At 35.9% G+C, this 24,660-nt stretch overlaps 1 protein-coding gene across 2 annotated transcripts in view; it reads left to right on the top strand.

Moving 5' to 3' along the window:
- Positions 1-23,441, top strand: part of Ap1g1 (adaptor related protein complex 1 subunit gamma 1) — a 79,321-nt gene extending 55,880 nt beyond the window's left edge. For both annotated transcript variants that reach the window (XM_015496116.2, XM_015496115.2), the window contains 12 exons: positions 1,286-1,426; positions 4,641-4,695; positions 7,721-7,843; positions 8,015-8,104; positions 9,301-9,428; positions 10,668-10,772; positions 11,654-11,795; positions 11,989-12,115; positions 16,727-16,834; positions 16,966-17,126; positions 19,712-19,810; positions 21,955-23,441. In XM_015496116.2, coding sequence (XP_015351602.1) covers positions 1,286-1,426; positions 4,641-4,695; positions 7,721-7,843; positions 8,015-8,104; positions 9,301-9,428; positions 10,668-10,772; positions 11,654-11,795; positions 11,989-12,115; positions 16,727-16,834; positions 16,966-17,126; positions 19,712-19,810; positions 21,955-22,056 — 1,381 coding nt within the window. In that variant the 3' untranslated portion in view covers positions 22,057-23,441. The remainder of the gene's footprint in view (positions 1-1,285; positions 1,427-4,640; positions 4,696-7,720; positions 7,844-8,014; positions 8,105-9,300; positions 9,429-10,667; positions 10,773-11,653; positions 11,796-11,988; positions 12,116-16,726; positions 16,835-16,965; positions 17,127-19,711; positions 19,811-21,954) is intronic.
- The last annotated feature ends 1,219 nt before the right edge of the window (positions 23,442-24,660 follow it).

Here is a 24,660-nt window from a genome sequence, read left to right as displayed (position 1 = left end):
TTTTTTTTTTTGTGGTGCTGGGGATTGAACCTAGGGCCTTGTGCATGCGAGGCAGGCACTCTACCAACTGAGCTATATCCCCAGCCCTTGTATAGGATTTTATAAGCATATTCTCAGTTGGTTCTCAGAGGAAGCCAGTGAGAGAGGTTAGACAATTACTTTCTACCCCCCATTTAGTTAAAATATAGTAGTTAAAATATAGTCCTGACCAGATGAAATTACTTACCCTGAACCTTAACCTTTGTAAGGGGCAGTCCTGCGAATAGAAATAAAGCCTTCTGACTCTTATTTTATTGTTTTTCTATAGCTTATTACTGGGCTTTGAATTTCAAAACTAAAACCTTTGTCTCTTTGACAGGATATAGAACAATAAGAGCTTAGACTCTGGAGCTAGACCTGCCTCATTTTAAATGCTGGTTCTACGCTGACAGTGTGGGTCAAATTACTTAGACATTCAGTGCCTCAGTTGCCTCGCATGTAAAATGCAGATAGAGGAGTACCTACTTCGTAGGATTATATAGGATTGATTGAATTAATATATATAAATTAAGTATTATATTAGAGCAAGTTGCATTTTAGGATTGAGGTTTTGCTTGTATGAAAGTATTATGAAATTATCAAATAGTTATTTTTGAAAATCAATGTATTTGGAGTATTTAATTTTTTTACCCAATATGAAAAAATACATGTAGTATTTTGGTATGTTAAATATTTTTAATTTTGCATTTGTTACCAAATTTGATAGGCATTTATAGTTAATCATATTTGCAGTCATAGCACATGCTTGTTTCCTCTTTAAGGCCCTCATTTTCCCTTTCAGTTTGTTTTAATTTTACATATATCTTGATGTAAATGGTGTTATATCTTCTAAAAGTATAATGTGGTGAGTGAATATATCATATTTTAAGGAATAATGCAAAGACATAATTACTATTGGGTAATGATTTTGTTGCCTCTCTTTTTCAGCCTTTTGGGTATTATAAATTTCAGTTTTATAGACTAGATTGTTGAACCCAAAACTGCATTTTTGGTCATCAATAAAGTATTTCTCAGGGATTTTTGAAGAAAAGTGTTGAATTAAGATTCAGAATATCAGAACTAAATTTGATTACATAAGAATAAATCTCCTTAGTTATCTTGCTTGTAAGATTGGGCTCACAAGATTATACAAGGACATTAGCACATATGTCAGCACTTGGTGTTCTGAGACATCATACCTGGGACTTTGTTTCATTTCCACTGTAAATATCATCATTTTTTATTTTTTAATTTGCCCTTCTGCAAGGCGTGCAATGGAATTGAGTTTTGCCCTCGTAAATGGGAATAATATCCGAGGCATGATGAAGGAATTACTTTATTTTCTGGATTCCTGTGAGCCAGAATTTAAGGCAGACTGTGCATCTGGAATCTTTCTTGCTGCAGAAAAGTAAGATTTTATTTTTACTTTTATTGGTAAAAGGTGCTTTGAACTTATTTTAAAATTAATTAATTTATTTTAATTAGGTATACATGATCTCAGAATGCATATTGATTCATTGTATACAATTGCAGCACAACTTTACATATCTGTGGTTGTACATGATGTAGCGTCACACTGTAGGTGCAGTCATATATGTACATGTAATGATGTCCATCTCATTCCACCATCTTTCTTGCCCCCATTTGCCCTCCTTCCACTCTGTTCCCTCCCTCCCCTTTCCTCAATCAAAGTTATTCCATTTTTCCCATGCCTCCCCCCTCCCCATTATGGATCAGCATCCACTTATCAGAGAAAACATTTAGCCTTTGGTTTTTTGGGATTGACTTACTTTGCTTAGGATGATATTTCTCCAACCCCATCCATTTACTTGCAAATGCCATAATTTTATTCTCTTTTAATGATGAGTAATGTTCCACTGTGTATATATACCACAGTTTCTTCATCCATTCATCTATTGAAGGACATCTAGGTTGTTTCCACAGTTTAGCTATTGTGAATTGAGCTGCTATAAACATTGATGTGGTTGCGTTACTATAGTATGCTGATTTTAAGTCCTTTGGGTATAGACTGAGAGTGGGATAGTTGGGTCAAATGATGGTTCCATTCCGTTTTCTAAGGAATCTTCATACTGCTTTCCAGATTGGTTGCACCATTTTGCAGTCCCACCAATAATGTATGAGTGTGCATTTTCCTCCATATCCTCACCAACATTTATTGTTGTCTATATTCTTGATAACTGCCATTCTGACTGGCGTGAGATGAAATCTTAGTTTGATTTGCATTTCTCTAATTACTAGAAATGTTGAACATTTTTTCATATATTTGTTGATTGAATGTATATCTTCTGAGAAGTGTGTGTTCAGCTCCTTAGAACATTTATTGATTGGGTTGTTTGGTTTTTTTGGTGTTAAGTTTTTTGAGTTCTTTATATATCCTGGAGATTAGTGTTCTATCTGATGTATGTGGCAAAAATTTGCTCCCAAAATGTAGGCTCTGTTCATATCATTGATTGTTTCTTTTGCTTAGAAGAAGCTTTTTAGTTTGAGTCCATCCCATTTATTAATTCTTGATTTTATTTCTTGCGCTTTAGGAGTCTTGTTAAGGAAGTCAGGGCCTAATCCAACATGAAGATTTGGGCCTGCTTTTTCTTTTATTAGGCAGAGAGTCTCTGGACTAATTCCTAGGTCCTTGATCCACTTTGAGTTGAGTTTTGTGCATGGTGAGAGATAGGGATTCATTTTCATTTTGCTGCATGTGGATTTCCAATCTCCCAGCACCATTTGTTGAATAGGCTATCTTTTCTCCAATGTTTGTTTTTGGTGCCTTTGTCTAGTATGAGATAACTGTATTTATGTGGGTTTGTCTCTGTGTTTTCTATTCTGTACCATTGGTCTACATGTCTATTTTGGTGCCAATACCATGCTGTTTTGTTACTATAGCTTTGTAGTATAGTTTAAGGTCTGGCATTGTGAAGCCTCCTGTTTCACTCTTCTCGCTAAATATTGCTTTGGCTATTCTGGGTCTCTTATTTTTCCAAGTGAATTTCGTGATTGCTTTTTCTATTTCTATAAGGAATGCCTTTGGGATTTTGATTGGGATTGCATTGAATATGTATAGTGCTTTTGGTAGTATGACCATTTTGACAATATTAATTTTGCGTGTCCAAGAGCATGGGAGATCTTTCCATCTTCTTAAGTCTTCTTCAATTTCTTTCTTTAGTTTTTTGTTGTTTTTATTGTAGAGGTCTTTCACTTCTTTTGTTAATTTGATTCCCAGATATTATTTTTTTGAGGCTATTATAAGTGGGATAGTTTTCCTAAGTTCTCTTTAAGAGGATTCATCACTGATATATAGAAATGCATTTGATTTATGGGTATTGATTTTATGTCCTGCTACTTTGCTAAATTCATTAATTAATTCTAGAAGTTTTCTGGTGGAGTTTTTTGGATCCTCTAAGTATAGAATGGTGTTGTCAGTAAATAATGATAGTTTTAGTTATTCTTTTCCTATCCATATCCCTTTAATGTTTTTCCTCTGTCTAATTCCTCTGGCTAGAGTTTCAAGGACTATGTTGAATAGAAGTGGTGAAAGAGGGCATCCCTGTCTTGTTTTAGTTTTTAGAAGGAATGCCTTTAATGTTTCTCCATTTAGAACGTTGCTGGCCTTAGGTTTATAGGTTGCTTTTACAATGTTGAGGTATGTTCCTACTATCCCTAGTTTTTCTAGTGTTTTGAACATTAAGGGTGCTGTATTTTGTCAAATGCTTTCTCTGCATCAATTGATATAATCATATGATTCTTATTATGTCTTTAAGTCTGTTGATATTATGAATTATATTTATTGATTTCCATATGTCTCTTCATCAATTGATATAATCATTTATTATGTCTTTAAGTCTATTGATGTGATGAATTATATTTATTGATTTCCATATGTTGAACCACCTTGCTGCTTGTGCTTGGAACTTTTTGAAAGCATGTTTAAAATATGGGGGAAATACTATAATCATTTTGGCTAAAAACTATAACATTTATTTCAAGCTGCTAATCTTAAAGTTAAGTATAAGAAAATCATTATAGCCAACAGTTAAGCATGTTTGCCAAGACCAAGCAAAATCCCACCTTTACAAAATCAGTTCAACTCTTAATCTGTTCTTCAACCTCTCATTTATGAGGTTATTGCTTGAAGAGAATGGAAGAGTTATATAGCATCTGAATTGAAGTTTGTGTAGATCTTGAAAGAGGAAGTACCCCAAGATTTTATCAGTATGGGTATTCTTTCTCTTTTTTCCACCCTAAATTTAAGGGAATAAGTTCACAGTCCTAGTGTTTTCTGGGTCTGGGCAAAGTTCTTTTTCTTTTTTGTTTTTTATTCCTCCTGCTCTGACTGTATATGGTTTGTTTTCTGAGAAACTGAGACAAAGTCCCATTTTTCAGCCTAGATACTGCTGTTGCAGTCTTATGGGAAACATTTGAGTTTGACTATATTTCATCATCCTTCGAAATGACAAATGCTGCTAGGTTCGATGATAAAATGTCTCCAAGTATAATCACTTAACCAGGGAACCTAGAACAGACTGTAGGGCAGGATTTTCAAAAGTCACTAAATACAGTATAGTTTACCAGTTTCAATTTTTTCATTTGTGCCATTGCTTTCTCAGGTATGCACCTTCCAAACGGTGGCATATAGACACAATTATGCGTGTTCTAACAACCGTAAGTAGCCTTTTCATTCATCCTTTATTAAGTGATGGAGTGGACTGAGAAATGAGGTAGACAGCCCTTGTTCGCCTGGAACTTAGATGCTAGTAGGAGAGATTGGAAATTTGTGGGGAAATATATAATAAAATATTGGGAAGGGATAAATGCTATGGGAAAAAATGCTATAGAAAAATAAAAAAGTCCAAGTGCACTAAAAAGTACATATAAAAGTGTTCATCGCAATCTTGTTTATATAGGGACAAACTAGAAACCACTAGTAATTCCCAAAGAGGAATTGGTTAATTATGAAACATCAGTAGGATGCAATGATACCATTAAAATTATGATTTAGATGTATTTATTTCATGGAATTCTGTCTGGGGCATGGTAGTTTCTAGTTTGTCTAGAGTAGCTGGGTGCAGTGGTGTATGCCTGTAATCCTAGCAACTGGGAGGCTGCAGGAAAAGGACTGTAAGGACTGTGGCTGGAATAAATATCCCATGATTATGGTATATAATTCAAAGCCAGCCTCAGCAACTCTGTGAGGCTCTAAGCAACTTAACCAAGACCCTGTCTCAAAGTAAAAATAAATAAATAAAAAGGGTTGGGGATGTAGCTCACTAGTTAAGCACCCCTGGGTTCAATCCCTGATACTAAAAAAAACCCCAAACATTAAAAAAAAAAAAAAATCTCACTCTGGTTTGCCTATCATAAATTAATTTTTTAGAAGGTTAAAAGTTAATAAGAGGGGCTGGGGTTGTGGCTTAGTGGTATAGAGTGCTTGCCTACCATGTGTGAGGCACTGGGTTTGATTCTCAGTAGTGCATATAAATAAATAAAAAATAAAAGCCCATCAACAACTATAAAATATTAAAAAGTTAATAAGATATTTTAAATAAATTTGTTTTCTCCATGACAATTTTTGTAAGGCCTAGAAGAAAAGGAAAATTAGAGCTTCTTAAAATGTTTATGAAAATGTAAAACTTTTTTTTTAAAATACTGCTTTTCTTTTTCATTTGACTTGCGTTCTCTTCTTTTTTTATTTTTTATTTTATTTTTTAGTTGTAGGTAGACAATACGTTTATTTATTTATCTTTATGTGGTGCTGAGGCTTGAACCCAGTGCCTCACACATGCTTGGTGATCGCTCTACCACTGAGCCACAACCCCAGCCCCTGCATTCTCTTCTTAAGATCATACTGTATTTTTTTCTTTTGCCTGTATTGCATTGATTTTTGAATGTTGAACCAACCTATGTGACTGGAATAAATGTCCCATGATTATGGTATATAATTCATTTTGTACATTGTGGGGTTTGATTTGTTAATATTTTGTTGAAGATTTTTGTACCCATGTTCCTCAGAGATACTGGTCTACTAATTTTCTTGTAATGTCTTCTTTGACCCCTGTGTTATTTAGATGTGTGCTGTTTTAATCTTCAAATTTTTGGGAATTTTCCAGGTTTTTTTTTTTTTCATTACTGATACCTAGTTTAATGCCATTGTAGTCTAAGAACACACTTTGTATGATTTCTATTATTTAAATTTGTTGATTTTTTTTTTCTTTTATGGCCTAGAATGTGATTTCTGTTTGTTTCAGTAGGAATTTGGGAAGCTGTTTCCTGCTGATTGATGTTTGTGTAGTAATTTGTAATTGTTATTTAGGTCATGCTGATGCTTTATCTTACTTAAAAGCACTTTGCTACTGGGCGCTGTGGTGTACTCCTGTAATCCCAGCTGCTTGGGAGGCTGAGGCAGGAGGATCTTGAGTTCAAAGCCAGCCTCAGCAATTTAGTGCAACCCTAAGCAACTTAGTTAGACCCTGTCTCTAAATACAATACAAAAAGGGCTTTGGATGTGGCTCAGTGGTTAAATGTCTCTGGGCTCAATCCCTGGTACCAAAAACAAACAACCCCCCCCCAAAAAAAAAACAAAACAACAGAAAAGCTCTTTGTTGTCTGGGGTTCTGGATTGGTGGTAGAGCACTTGCTTAGCATGTGTGAGGCACTGGGTTTGATCCTCAGCACCACATAAAAAAAAAAAAGGCACTTTGTTTTTTCTAGTTAGTGAAGAATGTAAATATCCAGGTCTCATCACAAATTACCTTTTTCTTTTCTTTCTTTCTCTCTTTTTTTAAAAGCTTCTCACTTTGTTTTTGATCATTTTTCGAAACTTTTCCCGTCTTTGTGTTTCTTAACTGGAGTAAGCACTCCGGTCAACTAGATCCCCCCCCCCCCCAAAAAAAATACACAATTAGACCTGGTCTCAGTCTTATAAGTCAGCTTTGCTATTTTGTTCAGTAATGGACCATTGACCAAGGTTGGTAATATTAGGCATGTCACTGTTTGTATGTCCTACAAAGCCTGTTATAATGCTGTAATAAGCCCAAGGTATATTTTCCCAATAGGTTAAATGGTTTTCTTTGTTCCATGATTGCAAATACTATCTCAAATTCTAATAGTTACGAGAACATTAAATTGAGCAAATTAAAAAGGTGGGTGGGCGATGGAGGATGAATAATTAAATACAAATATCTTCCATTCCTAGGACTATGATTGATTGTATAAGATTTGTAAATAGTTTATAAAGGACAGTTTGATATTTTAAATATAAACTTGTTTTTAAAAACTTAACATGCCCTTTTGCAATGTTCAGAGATGCCCCTGTTCCCTGTGACATTTACTTTGCATATATGATTCAGACACCAGTGTTGGGAACTTATAATAAGTGACAGGTAGTTGTAATTGAGTTCCTAGTTAATGTCTTAAAATTTTGAAATTTTAGGTCTTTCTTGAAATTTTGAAACTTTATGTTTTGCTTTTAATTTGGAACAAGAGATGATTTTTTTAAAATCTAACAACATATTTTAAAGTAAGGCTTTGAATTTTAAGCTGCATGTAGACCTGAGAATTGGAATCTGGCTTATTGGAGGGTGGTTTTTAATAGTGGTTTTTTTTCAATAACATTTGGTAAAACTATTTAAGAACAACATTTGTTACCATTGCTCTGTGTTTCTAAGCGTAACTCTGAATTTCCTTTTAGGCCGGAAGTTATGTTCGTGATGATGCAGTCCCCAATTTGATCCAGTTAATAACCAATAGTGTGGAGATGCATGCCTACACCGTTCAGCGCTTGTACAAAGCAATTCTTGGTGATTATTCTCAAGTAAGTACTTCATTTGCCATTGTTTATACTTGGAAAGAATTACAGTTTTGTTTTTCTGTATTCCACTGTTACTAACACTCTAGATGTGTTCAGTTTTGACCTTTTGATTAGATGATGAATTTGCATTAAGTGTTTTTGGAAAAATTAAAGTCCTTGACTTTCTTTTGACAGCAACCTTTGGTACAAGTAGCTGCATGGTGTATAGGTGAATATGGTGATCTTCTTGTATCTGGCCAATGTGAAGAGGAAGAGCCTATTCAGGTACCTCTTGTCATTCTTGATTAAGGAGGGGAAAAAACAGGTTTAATGGGAGTTGATTATGATTACTTGAAAAGTTTGTAAAGAAGTAATAATGGAACTACACTGGGAAATGTGCCAGTTTTGAAGACAGAACTTACTGGAGTGTTGTGAGATTTAAAAACCATTTTACTGGGGCTGGGGATGTAGCTCAGTAGTAGAGTGTGTATAGCCTTGGGTTTAGTTCCAACCACCAAAACCAAAACTTAGGTTTCCGTTTTCTTTTACATCAAAGGGCTTTATTTTCTGGAGTACTAGGGATCAAACCCAGGGGTGCTTTATCACTGAGCTACATCTCCAGCCCTTTTTGATATTTTTGAGACAGGATCTTGCTAAGTTGCTTAGGTGCTTGCTAAATTGCTGATGCTGGCCTTGAACTTGTGATCCTCCTGCCTCAGCCTCTAGGGTTGCTGAGATTACAGGAGTGTGCCACCACACCTGGAAAAGACTGATTTTTATATATAGATGAACACAGTACCTTTATTTTATTTATTTATTTTTATGCGGCGCTGAGGATTGAACCCAATGCCTCACACATGCTAGCCAAGCACTCTACCACTGAGCCCCAGCCCCAGCCCAAAGGACTGACTTTTGAGAAAATTGTGGCAATAGTTCTTTAATTCTTTGTATCTTTTACTTGTCTTCCTCTAAGTTTGCCACTTAAAATTATAATATGCCCCAGTGGTCTTTCTTCTGATTGAGCGCTCTTAAGGCGAGCGCTCTTATCACTGAGCCACAGCCCCAGCCTCCTCATTCTGATTGATGGAACAGCTTGACAGTTACCCTGGCAAAGTACAGGTTGTGTTTGAGACTTTGTTTTTTGGGAGAGGTGGTGGTGGGGTGGAGTGGGGTGGGCATTGGGGATTGAACCCATGGATGTTTACCACTAAGGTGCATCCTAGACCATTTTATTTTTTATTTTGAGACAAGGTCTCACTAAGTTGCTTAGGGCCTCACAAGTTGCTGAGGCTGGCTTTGAACTCTTGATTCCCCTGCCTTATGCTCCCAAGTCACTGGGATTATGGGTGGGTGCCATAATGCCTAGATAGAGGCTTTTAAAATGATGGGCAGCATCCTTTGACTTGATCATTAGATTTAAGCATTTATTCTTACCATTCATTTGTGTGGTCTTTTTTAATTTTTTTCTTTTTAATCCACAGGTAACAGAGGATGAAGTGTTGGATATTTTAGAAAGTGTCCTAATCTCTAATATGTCCACCTCTGTAACACGAGGTTATGCCCTCACTGCCATTATGAAGCTTTCTACTCGTTTCACCTGTACTGTAAAGTGAGTATTGAGGAAACGTAGGGTGAATAGATGCTTTCATAATTTTTAGAAATTTTAATTTAGAAAATTTTAAGCATAGACAGAAGCATAGAGAAGGTAAAATGAGTTTGCCTGTACTTATTATCCCACACCCACAATGATTAATTTCATCTGTACTTTGCTCTCTTCATTCCCCCAACCTCATTCCTCCCCACATCTTTTAAAATATTTTTTTAGTTGTAAGTGAATACAATACCTTTATTTTATTTTTATGTGGTGCTGAGGATCGAACCCCAGTGCCTCACGCGTGCCAGGCGAGTGCTCTTATCACTGAGTCACAACCCCAGCCCCCTCATTCTCTTTTTTAAAAAATGTCTTATTTTTTTTTTTTTTGTAGTTATAGATGGACAGCATGCCTTTATTTTGTTTGTTTATTTTTATGTGGTGCTGAGGATCGAACCCAGTGCCTCACACATGCAAGGGAAGCACTCTTGACACTGAGCTACAGCCTAACCCCCTCATTCCCTTTTGAAGCTTATTTATTTATTTATTTATTTTAATCAGATTTGTGGGCTGGAGCTGTGGCTTAGTGGTAGACCACTCACAAGTGTTAGGCACTGGGTTCCATTCTAGCACCATATAAAAACAAATAAAGGCATTGAGTCCATATACTACAACAACAACAACACAAAAGAATATCGGATTTGTAATATCATTTTTCTTTTTTAAAGTAGAGAATTTATTTGAGATGTCTGAATCAGAATAGAATCACAAGTATTAGGGTGATTAAATCTTTACAATCTGTTTTTGGCTTTTTGAATAAAAGTTGATTCTTGGGTCAGTTTTCCAGCCAAGCATATTTAAAGCAAATTTAGTTCTCCTAGACTTTCTGCTTCAGTTTTTATTGTAAGGTCTTGTAAGAAATGGTATTTTTGATTTACTCTTTAAATTGTGAACCAAGAATTTGAGGTTAGCATTTGGATGCTAAAAGCTTATTATTAAAGAAGATAAAGTAATAATTGGTACTTTTATGTAGATTTTAGGGTATGGGATATATACCAGCCAGAAAGCTAACTTTACAATTAAAATATATAATGGTGAGTATTGGATGAATAAAGATAAAAGTATTTTGTTTTTGAAAAATTACGTAAATTAAGAAAATAGTATTTTGAAATTTTAACCAGAAAACTGGTGAGTCACTCTTTCTTCTTTTTCATGAATTTTTGAGTGTTTGATATCATTTGTTATTTTATCCTGCAGCCGAATTAAGAAAGTGGTTTCCATCTATGGAAGCAGCATTGATGTAGAGCTCCAGCAGAGGGCAGTAGAATATAATGCACTTTTTAAGAAATATGACCATATGAGGTAAGCAAAAGAAAATAAGCAATGTCATGTGCATCTTAGCATCCTAAATAAGTTGTCACAATAATCCCTAAGAGAGACTCATTCCTTTTGCAGTCCATAAGCGGGCCTACCAACCCTACTTAATTCTCATTGCTTGGCTCCTTCTTTTTTTCTGCTCCTAGTCTCTAAAGAAATGAATTAACAGTATTCTTTCATTCTGTTGCAACTCCCCTGTCTTTTTTAGGTTTGTAAAGTTGGCAACATTTTCCATTTTATTTGGTTAATTAGTGGGGGTTGTATTGCTTTCAAGAGAAATAATCTCATGCATATCCCATTACTATTAACATTTTGGTATTTGCCTTTTTTTTTTTTTTCTTCCATTACAGAGTGTCTACTTTTTTTTTTCCCCTTGGACAGTACTGGGGATTGAATGCAGGACCTTGTGAATTCTAGATAAGCACTGTACCCTGAGCTATATGCCCAGTCCCCTTTTAAATTTTATTTTGAGACAGGGATTCCCTGAGTTATACAAGCTGGCCTTGACTTTGCTAACCGCCTGCCTCTGTCTTCTGAGTAGCTAGATTACAGGGATGCGCCACCACCATGCCTGGCTATATCCACCTATTGATTTATCTTTTTTTCATCTCAGTCTCTCTACCATTGAAATACATGTTTTGGTATTTAGTTGGACAGTTTATTTATGTATAGTTTCTTGCCTGCCCTTAATCTATTCAGGAATTTAGGTCATATTATTATAATCCACCTTCTATTTTTTGTGTGTGTGTGTGTGTGTGTGTGTGTGTTTTGAGAGAGAAGGAGTCTTCAAAATAGTTAATAGTGATGGTTTTGTGTAGGGAATCTATGTTCACTGCCTAGAATTTAACCACTTCAGATTCTTCTAGGTCTGCCCTACTTGAAAGAATGCCTGTTATGGAAAAAGTGACCACAAATGGCCCTACTGAGATTGTGCAGACAAATGGAGAGACAGAACCAGCTCCACTAGAGACCAAACCACCACCCTCTGGGCCGCAGCCCACCAGCCAGGTATCCTTGCACTTGTTTCTCTGGGGTTCCTAATGATCTCATCATATCTTGTGACTGATTTTGTTTTGGCTGATTACTTTTAATGCTTTTGGATTGGTTGATGATTCCCTTCATTATTAAAGTATTAAAAGTGCCTTGCATTAGATGAAGTTTATAGACAAGTAACAAATTGAGGTAATGTTTCCTTATTTAGGCCAATGATTTATTGGATTTGTTGGGAGGAAATGACATAACACCTGTTATTCCAACTGCACCAACGAGCAAACCAGCTTCTGCTGGTGGAGAACTTCTTGATTTACTTGGAGACATCACCCTTACAGGTGAGGCCAGATTAGAGTTATTTAAAGCTTGGTTGGTGATAGAGGCCTTGTGGAAAAACTACACTGATCACAAACTTTCCAGCACATGAATTAATTGAAGATAAGAAAGGCTGAGTACAAAACAAGAATAAACTCTTTACAACATCTGGGAAAAAAGCTGCCATGCTAATGATCTATGAAGGTAATTCATAGGGATTCCTTGAAGACTTTAATTTTTGGAGAGTAAATTATTTGTAGTATTTTAAGATAGAAAGGGAAGAACTTCCTCTTTCAGGGTTGAAAAGATTATATTCCAAGTCCCCTTCACCGTTAGGTGGTGTCTAAACCCATGACTTTTTCTGGTTGTCTTTCTATTCATGGTTAGTTTTTAATAGCTGTGGCCATTTTTGTTGAGATATTAACCTGTTACTACTTACCTTTCTTCTTCCCTTCCTTTTTACCCTTCCTAATAATAATTGAAGCAACTGAAATAGAAATTGTCCATAATTTTAATTCAAATGTAACTTTTCATTTGGGAATATTTTATCTTGTCTTTTTTCATAATGGTAGACATTTGTAATTGATTTGTTCTGTAATAATCCTTGTGTTTGAGATTATTACTGTGGAGCATAATTTTTATCCTAGATTGCAGTGTCAAGTATAGTTGAAAAGTTAAAGTGTGTTCTTTAAAGGTAAAATGGGAAGTTATAACATATATGACCCAAGTAGAAAGCAGCCATAGGATAAGGATGTTGAATGGTCAGGTAGGCTCACCATCACAGACTAAATGATTTTTCCTTAATATGGCAGGCTTTCTGAGCTTATGATTTATATCTGCGTCTTAACAAAATTTTAAAATACTACTTTTCATGTACTTTTGAGTCATTTACATATATTAAATTTCAAATCCTTAAATGTGAAAACTATACTGAATCATTAGAAAAGAACATCAATAGTCTTCATTTTTATAATTTTAAATGGTTGTTCAATATTTTATCAACAAGTTTGCATTATTATATACTCATTTCCTTACTATTGGGCATTTTGTTTTTTTCTAGGTTTTTCTTATCTAGTTTCTTCAACAAATATCATTATATCAGTTTGTCCTTATTTTAAGATTATTAGACTAAGTTACTTAGTCTTTCTGAATCTAATTAAAATAAGGATGATTAATACTTACCTCATAGGATATTGATGAGGACTGCTGACCCATTCAGTGCATGACACATAGTATGCACCTGAAAATATTATTTGCTGTTGATTTCCTTAATTTATATGGCCACTAGTTTGTAGAGCATTGTATATAATTTTTTAAAAAATATTTTTTAGTTGTCAATGGACCTTTATTTTATTTATTTATATGTGGTGCTGAGAATCGAACCCAGTGCCTCACTCGGGGTAGGCAAGCGCTTTACCACTGAGCCACAACGCCAGCCCCTGTATATTAATTTTTAAAAACTTTAATAGAGGGCTGGGGTTGTGGCTCAGTGGTAGAGTGCTCGCCTAGTACTTGCGAGGCCCTGGTTCGATCCTCAGCACTGCATAAAAATAAATAAATAAAAACAAAGGTATTGTGGCTGGGATTGTGGCTCAGTGGTATAGCACTTGCCTAGTGTGTATGAGGCCCTGGGTTCCATTCTCAGCACCATATAAAAAATAAATAAATAGAAACAAAGGTATTGTGTCCAACTACAACTAAAAAAAAAAATAAATATTTTTTAAAAAATCCTTAATAGAGTCGAGTGTGGTGGTACACGCCTGTAATTCCAGTGACTTGGAAGGCTCAGGCAAGAGGGTTGTAAATTTGAGGCCAGCCTCAGCAACTTAGTGAGACCCTATCTCAAAATAAAAAGGGATGGGGATGTGGTTCAGTGGTTAAGCACCCCCCGGGTTTAATTCCTGGTACTGCCCTCCCCACAAAAGAAAACAAATGAAAAGGCCTTCCTAAATAAGGTGAAAATTTCCGCTCTTTTTTATTAATGTTTTTTAATCAGGGAATGTTTAATGTTTATACATATATTTGCATTACAGGTGAAAATCCTGTTTGAACTTTCTTGTATTCTGAACTCATTTATTGTAGAGTCTTAATATTTCATTTTATTTTTGTTGTTTGTTGTTTCTATAATGTTGTATCTAAAAGCAAAATGATAAAATATTAAAAGCCTAGATTTCCTTTTCCTTGTTCATAATGTGTTTTAAATGTCTTCCTAGTTTCTTTACATTTTTTAAGGCTAAAATTTTGAATTCTAGATTCTTTAATTGATAAGTTATAACTTATTATTCAGAAATATAAAATGATTGGAAATTTGGGAATAGAGTTAGTATGAATTTTAAGAGGGTTTGACAGTAGGGAGTTTCTGTTGCTCCTCAAAACTAATTATTATACTTTTTACAGGAGACAAAAGCTAAAATTTGAGGGAGTTAGGGACCCATCTGTTATGCATAGATCTTATTTAGCCTCAAATTTTCTGTAAGAACACATTTCTAAAATTCTTCTGAAAGTGGGAATTGGTGGGGAAATTACTATGTTAGCTTTATAAAGCTAGGAGAACTATATGAATATGTCTTTGTGTATTTCATTGATAATCTACTTGGATGGGTAGATCTACTGTGGTGTTCTTGTTTGTTTTTGCTTCTTGTGCTTTGCTTAACCATCTATATTTCTACCCTCTTTGCTAATTTTTGGTATGCTGGATTTTTTTTCTAGTGTTCTTTGGTATCTTTTTTTTTTGGTTTTGTAAAAGATATATCCCACTCTGTCTTTATTTCATTGTGTTAAATTTTTTTGTTTATTTTTTTGAGCTCTAGGAATTAAACCTAGGGCTTTGCACATATAAGCATGTACTCTGCACTGAGCTATCATTCTTTTAAAAATGATGTATTTTCAGTTAATTTCGTAAGTGGTTTGAAATCTTTATAAACACAAAATGTGTTTTCTATATTTTGCTGAATTTTCTTAAAATCTTAATTTTTTTCAGCTTATAGTCATGTTCTGTGATTTGACTTCTATTGTACGATGCATGCTTTGTTCTTATTTAGGAGGATCAGATAAAAGTGGTAGTGTGGCATGCCCCACCCCCACTCCACTCTCACCCTCTCCTCCCAATGTACATATGTGGTAAAATTTTATTATGCATTTTTTGGCGGGGGGGGCGGGGCGGTGCTAGGGATTGAACCCAGGGCTTTGTGCATTCGAGGCAAGCACTCTACCAACTGAACTATATCCCCAGCCCCCCCCACCTTATGCATTTTTTAACATCTATAAAACTCAGTAAATGTCTTGATTTACCTAGCCTATAAAATAAAAATAGTATGGAAGGTTATGTTTTTGGTTTGTTTTTCCCCCACTCTCTTTCCTCTTTATTTAAAATTTATTTCTTTTTTTGTGGTGGTAGGGTTTGAACTTAACCTAGGGCCTTGTGCATGCTAGGCAAGTGCTGTACAACCCCACTTTCCTCTTGATTCCATAGGTAACTGCTTACTATCCTAAATCAGCTGGTAAACACATTGATGTTTACCTTTCCTTAATTGAGTGTACAGTTGTATTGTTTTGCCAGTTTTTACCTTTTTAGAAATGGTGTCTAACTGCATGTGTTCTTTTTTGTGTGTCTTGCTTTTTTTTGCTAAGCACTGTATTTGTGAGAATGATCCATAAATAATTCATAAGTGTATTTTTAGTGAATTCACATTTTCTTTGTTGTGTTTGTTATTTTATTGTCAGTATGTCACAGTTGACTTAACCATTATGCTGATGGTGGACATTTTGATTCTTTCCAGTTGTTCAGTTAGAAACTATCTTGCTTGGAATAATTTTTATATGTTTCCTATGTACATATGCAAGAGCTAATAAAAAGCATTACTAAGAAAGGCAGTGGTTCTTACCTAGTAGATATTTAATGAGTAGAAGCCAGGGGTGCTACTAAATATTCTATGATGCACCAGCCCCCTACTGCAAAGAATTTTCTAGAATTTTCAAAGAATTTTCATTAGTGTAAATGTTGAGGAGCTTAGTTTAAGAAGGTATAGTGATGTTCAACTCTCCTATTATCAAATTGTTTTCTAGTTTTTTTGCACCAGTTTCCATTTCTTTAGTAGAGCATAAAAGTCTCCATTGCTCCATATTTTTATTATCAGACGTTGGAATTTTCACTATTTTGATGGATGGAAGTAGCATCTCACTGTGGCTTTAAATTCCATTTCCATCATTACTGTGGTCAGATTGAGCATCCATTTTATAAGATCTCCTTTAAATTCAGGTACCCTCTTTTATAAATTGCTTCATATGTACCTTAGCATTTTTTTAGTTGGGTTTTCTTTTTCTGCTGATTTGTAGAAGAAGATATGTATAGTTGTGAATACTTAACTCGTTCATTATTATATAGCATTCATTTTCTCCTGCTTATGGTCTTTTTTCTTTTTCTTTTTTTTCTTTCCCCCTTATGGTGGTTTCTAATGAACAGAAGTTAAGTCAATCTAACGTATTTGAATTTTTAATTATTTTCCTTTTTGGCCTGTGCATTTTGCATATTGTTTAAAGAATCCTTTCCTTAACCTGAGATCGTAATAATTTGTGTTTTCTTGATGAGTTTGTCATGCTTGCTAAAGTTGACTTCCATTGGAAAATTCCTTTAGGTGCTCCTGCTGCTGCTCCTGCCCCTTCCTCAGTCCCACAGATATCCCAGCCCCCTTTCTTGTTGGATGGCCTTTCATCCCAGCCTCTCTTCAATGACATCGCTGCAGGTATAGTTATTTTTGTTATCATCATCACGTGGAGCACAGAGCAATGAGAGGTGGTTTTTAAGGAAAAGAAATAATAATTCTTGAAGCATTAGGCCAACTACAATAAGGCTGATCTTCCTGTACTTTTGCAGGCATCCCCTCCATCACAGCATACAGTAAGAACGGTTTGAAGATAGAATTCACCTTTGAACGGTCAAACACCAACCCCAGTGTAACTGTGATAACGATACAGGCCTCTAACAGCACAGAGCTAGACATGACAGACTTTGTTTTCCAGGCTGCAGTACCAAAGGTACTTTAATGTCTTTGTTCCTTTTTTTCCCTTTGATTGAACACGAGCTGATTTTTTCTTCTTGCATTTGGTGAAGGATATATTTTAATGTTTAGAGATTAAATTTGTAGATTTAATTTAAATAATATTGAAATTATTATGGTTTATTGAAGCATGTCACTAATTTTTTCTCTCAATATTCGAAAGAAAAGTTTCTCCTTAATTAACATCTGCTTTACTATTGATACATAACGACTCTTTGTTTTTGTGAATTGAGGGTTTTGTTTATACCAAATCTTAAAGAATGTGTTTTTGAATAAAGAATAGTTTAGAATGAGGGGCGAGCAAAATTTCTCTGTAAAAGACCAGCTAGTGATTATTTTAGGGCATATGTATATATGTTCCTTGCTGTTACCCAGTTCTGTTGTTAATGTGTATAAACAGCTGCAGACAATATGTGAATGAATGAGTGTGGCTCTGTTCCAAGAAAAGGTTATTTACAAAAAACAGGTGTTTGGCTACCTTTTGTCAGCTCCTGGTTTAGACTAAACTGATGTCTTCTTTGCAGTGATAAGGGAAGTATAACTTTCAGACAGCAAGCTTTTAGACATTGATGATGATTTATTTGTGATTACTGCTGACTTTCAGCTTTCTTTGCTTACAATTTTTAGGAGTCAAAATAACATGGATTTTTTTTTTTTTTTTTTTTTTGAGATAGGGTCTTGCTAAGTTGCCAAGGCTGGCTGGCCTTTAACTTAGGATCCTCCTACCTCAGCCTCAAGTCGCTAGAATTACAGGCCTGGCATGTAGTTGTTTTAAAGCTGTCATGTCAAGTTAATTAGAACCACTAATAAACTCTTAAGAGCCATTCTGTTTGGATTTTAATGCTAGTTGTATGAAATGAAAGCAAGTTACTTAATCTGTCTTAGTTTCTTCATTTGCAAAGGGAGCAGTGATAGTGATAGCTACTTCATAGGGTTGATTTGTGGAATAAATGATTTTTTTTTTCTTTTTTGTGCTGGGTGCTGTTTGAAGCATCTCTTATGTGTTTAGTGCTTAGTAAGTGGTAGCTACTGCAATTTAGGATTTTATACTTGTTACTTTAGGCTGCTGTCCTAGCAAGCTACCTTTGCTACTAAAGCATGGTCTTATTATTGGTGTTTTACTGCACTCTGCATATTGATGATGTGTCTTGATATGTCTTGAACTTCAAAATGTCACATTTCATATATCTTACTGTAGGTACTATTTTCATTTTTTAATATATCTGAAATTGGGGCACATTTTAAAATTATTATCTTTTCATAGTTTCATGGGTAGCCTGTTTTCGTTCTCATTGTTACATAAAATAATGCTGTGAATTACAATTGATAGTACCTTAAATTTAATGAAATATAGTAGTAATGAATAACATTTAAGAAAACATAATTCATCTTGACAGTAGAATTATGAAAAAGATCCAATATAATAAGTCTGTGCTTTTGAGATTAAATCTTTAGGTGCTGTGATGCATGCTTGTAATCCCCATGATTCAGTAGGCTGAGGCAGGAGGATTGCAAGTTTGAGGCCAGCTTCAGCAACTTAATGAGATGTTGTTTCAAAATAAAATAAAGGGGCTGGGGATGTATCTCACTGGTAGAGCACCCTTGGGTTCAGCTCTAGTACCTCAAAAAAAAGAAAGAGATTGAATCTTTGATCTTGTTGTAATGTTTGGCTTTAGAGAAGACTGTCAGTCTCTCTCTTAGGAAAGGTTTTTAAAGTTATGATATATAAAATAGCTACTTAGTACAGTATGCTTTAGTTAGCTTGCTCGTAGCACTTTCCTCTCATCTCTGTAAACAAATAAAATCCACCAACACAAACAAATTATGGTGTTTGCCTCATCTGGGTCTTGCAGTACAGGCCAGTTCTGCATTGTTCCTTTTTCTGTTGCAGTCTCATGTCCTTAATAGAGCAGTCCTAAAGTATTCTACTTACATATTAACAAGCTGGCTCTTTCAAAACCTTTCCTCCACCTCTCCTGCAGGGGAAGGCCTTGACACATTCCAGATTATGCAAGCTTTAGAAAACAAAAGTTTAAGTCTTGGGGTCTAGATATTCAATTACATTAAAACATAAAGGCCTATAGTTAGTGACACTATGTTGGATTGCTATTTTTAGAAAGCTTTTTCTTAGGTTTCTCCTTTTTTTTTTCTTTCCCCTCCATTGACACCCATTTTTTTCTTTCATAGTTGATCAGTTACTATCAAAATGAAGTTTTCACAACAAGAATTGGTGAATTTTTGAAAAGTATTAGGCTAAAATTCCTTCTCCTAGAAAGGGGAGAATGGCTCATTGCTAGTTTTCATGATCAAAGACCTAGCTGTGCGTGTTAAAGAATTCTGTGAATATGAACTGAGAATGTAGCTTGGTGGTTTGATCCCTAGCACAACCCCAAAACAAAACAAAAACAATGAGTGACAGTTTGCATACTATGAAGTATGTGGAAACAAAACAGTAAATCTGTTGGTTGATCCATCAGCTGGGTGTATTTTGCTTATTTGTTGATATCTTTGACATAACACTGTGTGTAACTTTTTCTGAAGAATGCCCTTTGTTTTCCTTAGACATTCCAGCTGCAGCTTCTGTCTCCTAGCAGCAGCATTGTCCCAGCATTTAATACGGGGACCATCACACAAGTCATCAAAGTTCTGAACCCACAGAAGGTGAGTAGCATATTTGAAGTCAGTATCTGAGCAAGATATAAGCTTGCTTCCTGAAATATACTTTTTTGCTTTGTTTTTCTGGGTTTTTCATAGTCAGAGATCTATGAAAACACGTGATCTAACTTCCTTGTTCTTTTGTAGAAAATAAATGGAGTCCAGAGACCTCAGATGGATTAGTGACATCTTATTAAAATGCAGCTAAAATTTTTCTCTATTTTGAGGATTAAAGGTATAGTTTTGAGGAGAGGGGAAAGCTTAGACATATAAATCTATGCCAAAGTTGAAATCTGAGGTAAGAGCATTTGTTGAACCAAATATCCACATTTACTGCTGTAATTACTAAGTAAGGATAGCAAAAGTGGAGGTATAAAAACATGAAGCAGTCACATGAAAAATAGCTTTAGAAACTGAAATGAAGCAATATTGTTACTATATCTTCTCAAAGAAGTAAATTGATTTTATTTAATAGTAATTAACTGATTGATTTTCAGATAGTTCTTGAAAATGGTTCAGATAATTCTTTTACCCTGAAAGATTTCTAGTAGTTACTTAAAATGACCAGCATAATTTTATACTCTTGTAACACTTTGCCTTTCCTTTGCTATTTACTGTATTTGGAGCATCTGTCATTAGTACAAGCACAGATTCCTTTGGCCCCCTTATACATATAGTAAAAACTTCCTTAGCGCACTAATTTTTAAAATATGCCACATAAAGTAAAACATAAAAAAAAGAATTATATTCTCTTGTAACTATGGCTGCTATCTCTGAATTTATGCTTTGTGAATGCAAAAAACTTATGTTCACTTTTGCTGTAGGTTTCATAGACAAAGCAACATTTTATCTGAACGCAGAACATGAGATGTGTGTGTGTTTACCTAATTTTCTAAAAACTTGGACACAAGTGTTGAGTTTTTTTTCAAAAAGCACTCAGCAAATGCTCCTGAGTGATTCTGTCCTTTTAATGCACTTCTGGGCCCACAGTTTGTTTTTTTTGAGATGCACTTCCTCTACTTGAAGGCATGATGTTGTCTCCTTGGCTCAAAGCTAGACAACTAGGCATTTTGGTGGTTTGCCTTTTTTTGGGGGGGTGAGGTGTGATAGGGGGCACTCAACCACTGATCCACATCTCCAGCCCTATTTTGTGTTTTTGTTTAGAGACAGGGTTCCATTGAATTGCTTTAGTGCCTTGATTTTGTTGAGGCTGACTTTGATCCTCTTGCCTCAGCCTCTTGAGCTGCTGGGATTATAGGGCTGGGGTTACAGGGCCACCACGCCTGGCCCTGCCTGTTTCTTTTCTTTTTTTTTTTTTAAGTAATTTTTTTTTACCTTTATGATTAAAGGTTTATTTGTAGAGCTGAGCATGGTGGTGCATGCTTTTAGGCCTGCCTGCTTGTGAGGCTGAGATGGGATTGATTGCTTGAGCTCAAGATCTCAGTGCCAGGGGCTTGGGATGTGACTCAAGTGGTATTGTGCTCGCCTGGCATGCGTGAGGCACTGGGTTCGATCCTCAGCACCACATAAAAATAAAATAGATAGTGTGTCCATCTAAAACTAAAAAATAATTTTTTTTAAAGAGAGAGAGAGAGGGAGAGAGAATTTTTTTTTTTTAAAATATTTATTTATTTTTTTAGTTCTCGGCGGACACAACATCTTTGTTTGTATGTGGTGCTGAGGATCGAACCCGGGCCGCACGCATGACAGGCGAGCGCGCTACCACTTGAGCCACATCCCCAGCCCCTAAAAAATAAATATTTAAAAAAAAAAAAAAAAAAAANCTGCTCAGGCTGGCACTAAAGCCTTTTTTTTTTTTTTTTTTTTTTAAATATTTATTTTTTAGGGGCTGGGGATGTGGCTCAAGTGGTAGCGCGCTCGCCTGTCATGCGTGCGGCCCGGGTTCGATCCTCAGCACCACATACAAACAAAGATGTTGTGTCCGCCGAGAACTAAAAAAATAAATAAATATTTTAAAAAAAAAAAAAAAAAAAAAGGCTTTAGTGCCAGCCTGAGCAGCATAGTGAGATATCTCTCTCTCTCTCTCTCTCTTAAATGGTCTATCTCTTAAATGGTCTATTTGTGGACTGGACATATTGTGGATATTTTATTTCAGTGTATTAATTTGTGATTCTCTTTCACGTTCACAGCAACAGCTGCGAATGCGGATCAAGCTCACATATAATCACAAGGGCTCAGCAATGCAAGATCTAGCAGAGGTGAACAACTTTCCCCCTCAGTCCTGGCAATGAGGGTCTGGCACCATTCTCATTCTTACCCCACTCAATCAAAGGAACTCTGAGAAGGAGGTTGTGATTGCTGGCAAGTCCCCCCCAACTGTACCATGGGCATCAGGAGCTGAAGAGAACTGTTGAGGAGGATTTTCCTGAAGTTATTGCTGACCTTGAAGCATTGTTAAAGACTAATGTCCTCTCCTCCACTGTTGAGGCTGGCTGCTTCTGGAGGCTACTTTGCACTCTTCTTCCTCTTCTCCCGTTTCCACACTTCTCCACCCCTCCCACTTTTGCAGCCGGTATCAACATTCCCTGGGCCCCTGAGGCAATTAGCAGCTGGTCTGGAGGAGAGGACTGGAATTCTTGGCGAGAAAACACTCACTCTGTCTCTGCAGCAAAGAGTGCCCCTTCTTTCTACTGTTGTTTCTCTGTGGACTGGGCAAGGTGGGGTATTTATTCCTCACTAGCTGGGTGACCATCTTCAGGCGCTTTTTACATCTGGCATTTGGAATGGAAATATAACAATGGACATTAGGGAGCCCTGCCTTTTTCTCTGGTTCCCCCAATGTTTGAAAGAGGCATTAGGCTCCTGGTAGCCTTTTCTGTGCATTGCTGTATACACACAGACAGACACACATGTATGTATGTTTGTTATCAAGAACTGATTAGACCTGGAGAGTTTATTTGTAAACACTGGACAGATGCAGTTAAAAAGAGCTTTTGTTGAGATTGGCATGAAGGATATGGTGCTCTATTTGTAATAGAAATTTCCAAGGCTCTTCCAGCTCCCCTTTTCTCTCCATTCCTTAGCTGTAGTCATGAATACTCTCCATGATTTTCAAAGTAAATTCCACTTAAAGTGCAAAGTGGACACCTTCTAAAAGATGCATTAATTCTTATTAATGAGCTATTCCCATCACAAATTTTAAAGTTTCTCCCGAGCCCATCACTTGCCCATTTGAACTGTGGTAAATGGGTGGAAAGAGGAGTCCACCAGTTTCAAAGAGCAGACTCCTTAACTACACCTTTGCCCATAGGATGAGTGAGTGTCAGACTCATCCTGGAGCATACAGGAGTCATCCATTACTCCAAACCTCCCTTTTTATTTCCTGAGCCTGGCTTGGACCTTGGCATTCCGTTTGAATTCCTTCTTCTAACTGGAACATTTGTGTTGTATCTGTAACACTGGCACTGAAATAAAGACCACACGGTTAAAGAAATCTTTCCTATATTGTACTTCATGGTGTTGGAATGAAGCCTTGTAGCTTCCTTGCCCCCTATGTCAGAAGAATCTTATGGTCACCATAGAGTAGGAATATACTTTCCTGAGTCTGAGAAATTAGTCTCTCGAAAGAAACCAATCTCATGAATATCTGCATTAAAGACTTGAGCTTTTTAAACTAGTAAGAGTGCCGAGTGCTTTTTAGAAAGGACCCTTGTGTTATCAAACCTTAAAATGGAGTTGCTGGAATGAGGTGAAATGATTCTCCTTTGGTACGTGTTGGATGTACTATGTACGTTCAAGTATACAGGCACCATGTCTTATATATTGCAGAACAAAGAGAAAGTGGGGCCCACCTTGCTTTTAAAATGTTTGCAATTGTTACTGTATTGTACACAATGACTACTTTCACTTCAGTTTTAAATCTTTCTTTCCCTTTCATTTCACCAAGCCTTTACTTAAAATCTTCAGTGTCTTGTCAAACCTAGCTCTGTATCAGATGCTAGACTATTCCTGACATTTGACAAACTGGAGTTGAACTAAAGGCTCCAAAAGGGAAAATTTCTGGTCTTAAAAGTATACAGGAACAAGATCTGCTAAAACTTACTCCACTGGGTAACTGGTTGACGGAGTCAAGAATAGGATATGATTTCCTGTTTTTGGCAAAATAAGTGTGAACTAGTGCATACTTCTGAAAAACGCTTTGCCTGTGCGATGAAAAATAGCCTTTAAAAGGTTTCTTCGCAGACTGATTTCATTGGATGGATATTTAATGCTGTGAAACTTGATAGGATTAACATAATATTGGTGGATTTCTTGAATAGAATTTGTCTTAACATTCCTCTTTGTGTAGAGGCTTTATTTTCTCCCTTAAATTTGTAGCTAACCAGCTCAGGTTTTTTGTTTTTTTGTTTTTTAGTTGAACCAAGTTGATTCTCTGAAGAAATCTGCTCAAGAATATTCTGTAAGACAGTGCTAGCTAATGGAGCTGCAAAGGGTCTACTGTACTACAAAGCATCTGCTTGGGTGATCAGAGTTTTGAGGTAGAATTTATGATCATCCCTGGCTTTGTCTAAAAGGAATTAAATAATCATGGCCTTAACGCATGGGGTGCTGTGTAGAATAAGAGTTAATTTCAGAGACTGAACTTGAGCACCATACTGAAGGACTAGCGCCATGGAACTGCCTAGGATACTGATGGTTGTGAAGACTGTTTCAAATGATTGATCTTTGAAAGCTTCAGCGTGCCTTAGTTTCTAGGATCAGCATTAGTTCTCTTCTCACTTGGCCTTGCAGCTAGAAGGAGAAATCTCTTAATTTCTGTGAACACTTTCACATTTCAATAATTTCTTTCTAGAGTATAACCATTCAAGGGGGAGCAAATTAGAATGGATTTTACA

This window comes from Marmota marmota, unplaced genomic scaffold, assembly GCF_001458135.2.
Source record: "Marmota marmota marmota unplaced genomic scaffold, marMar, whole genome shotgun sequence".
NCBI lineage: Eukaryota > Metazoa > Chordata > Mammalia > Rodentia > Sciuridae > Marmota > Marmota marmota.
Note: the sequence above shows the minus strand (reverse complement) of the source record. Positions and strands in the feature narration are given on the sequence as shown.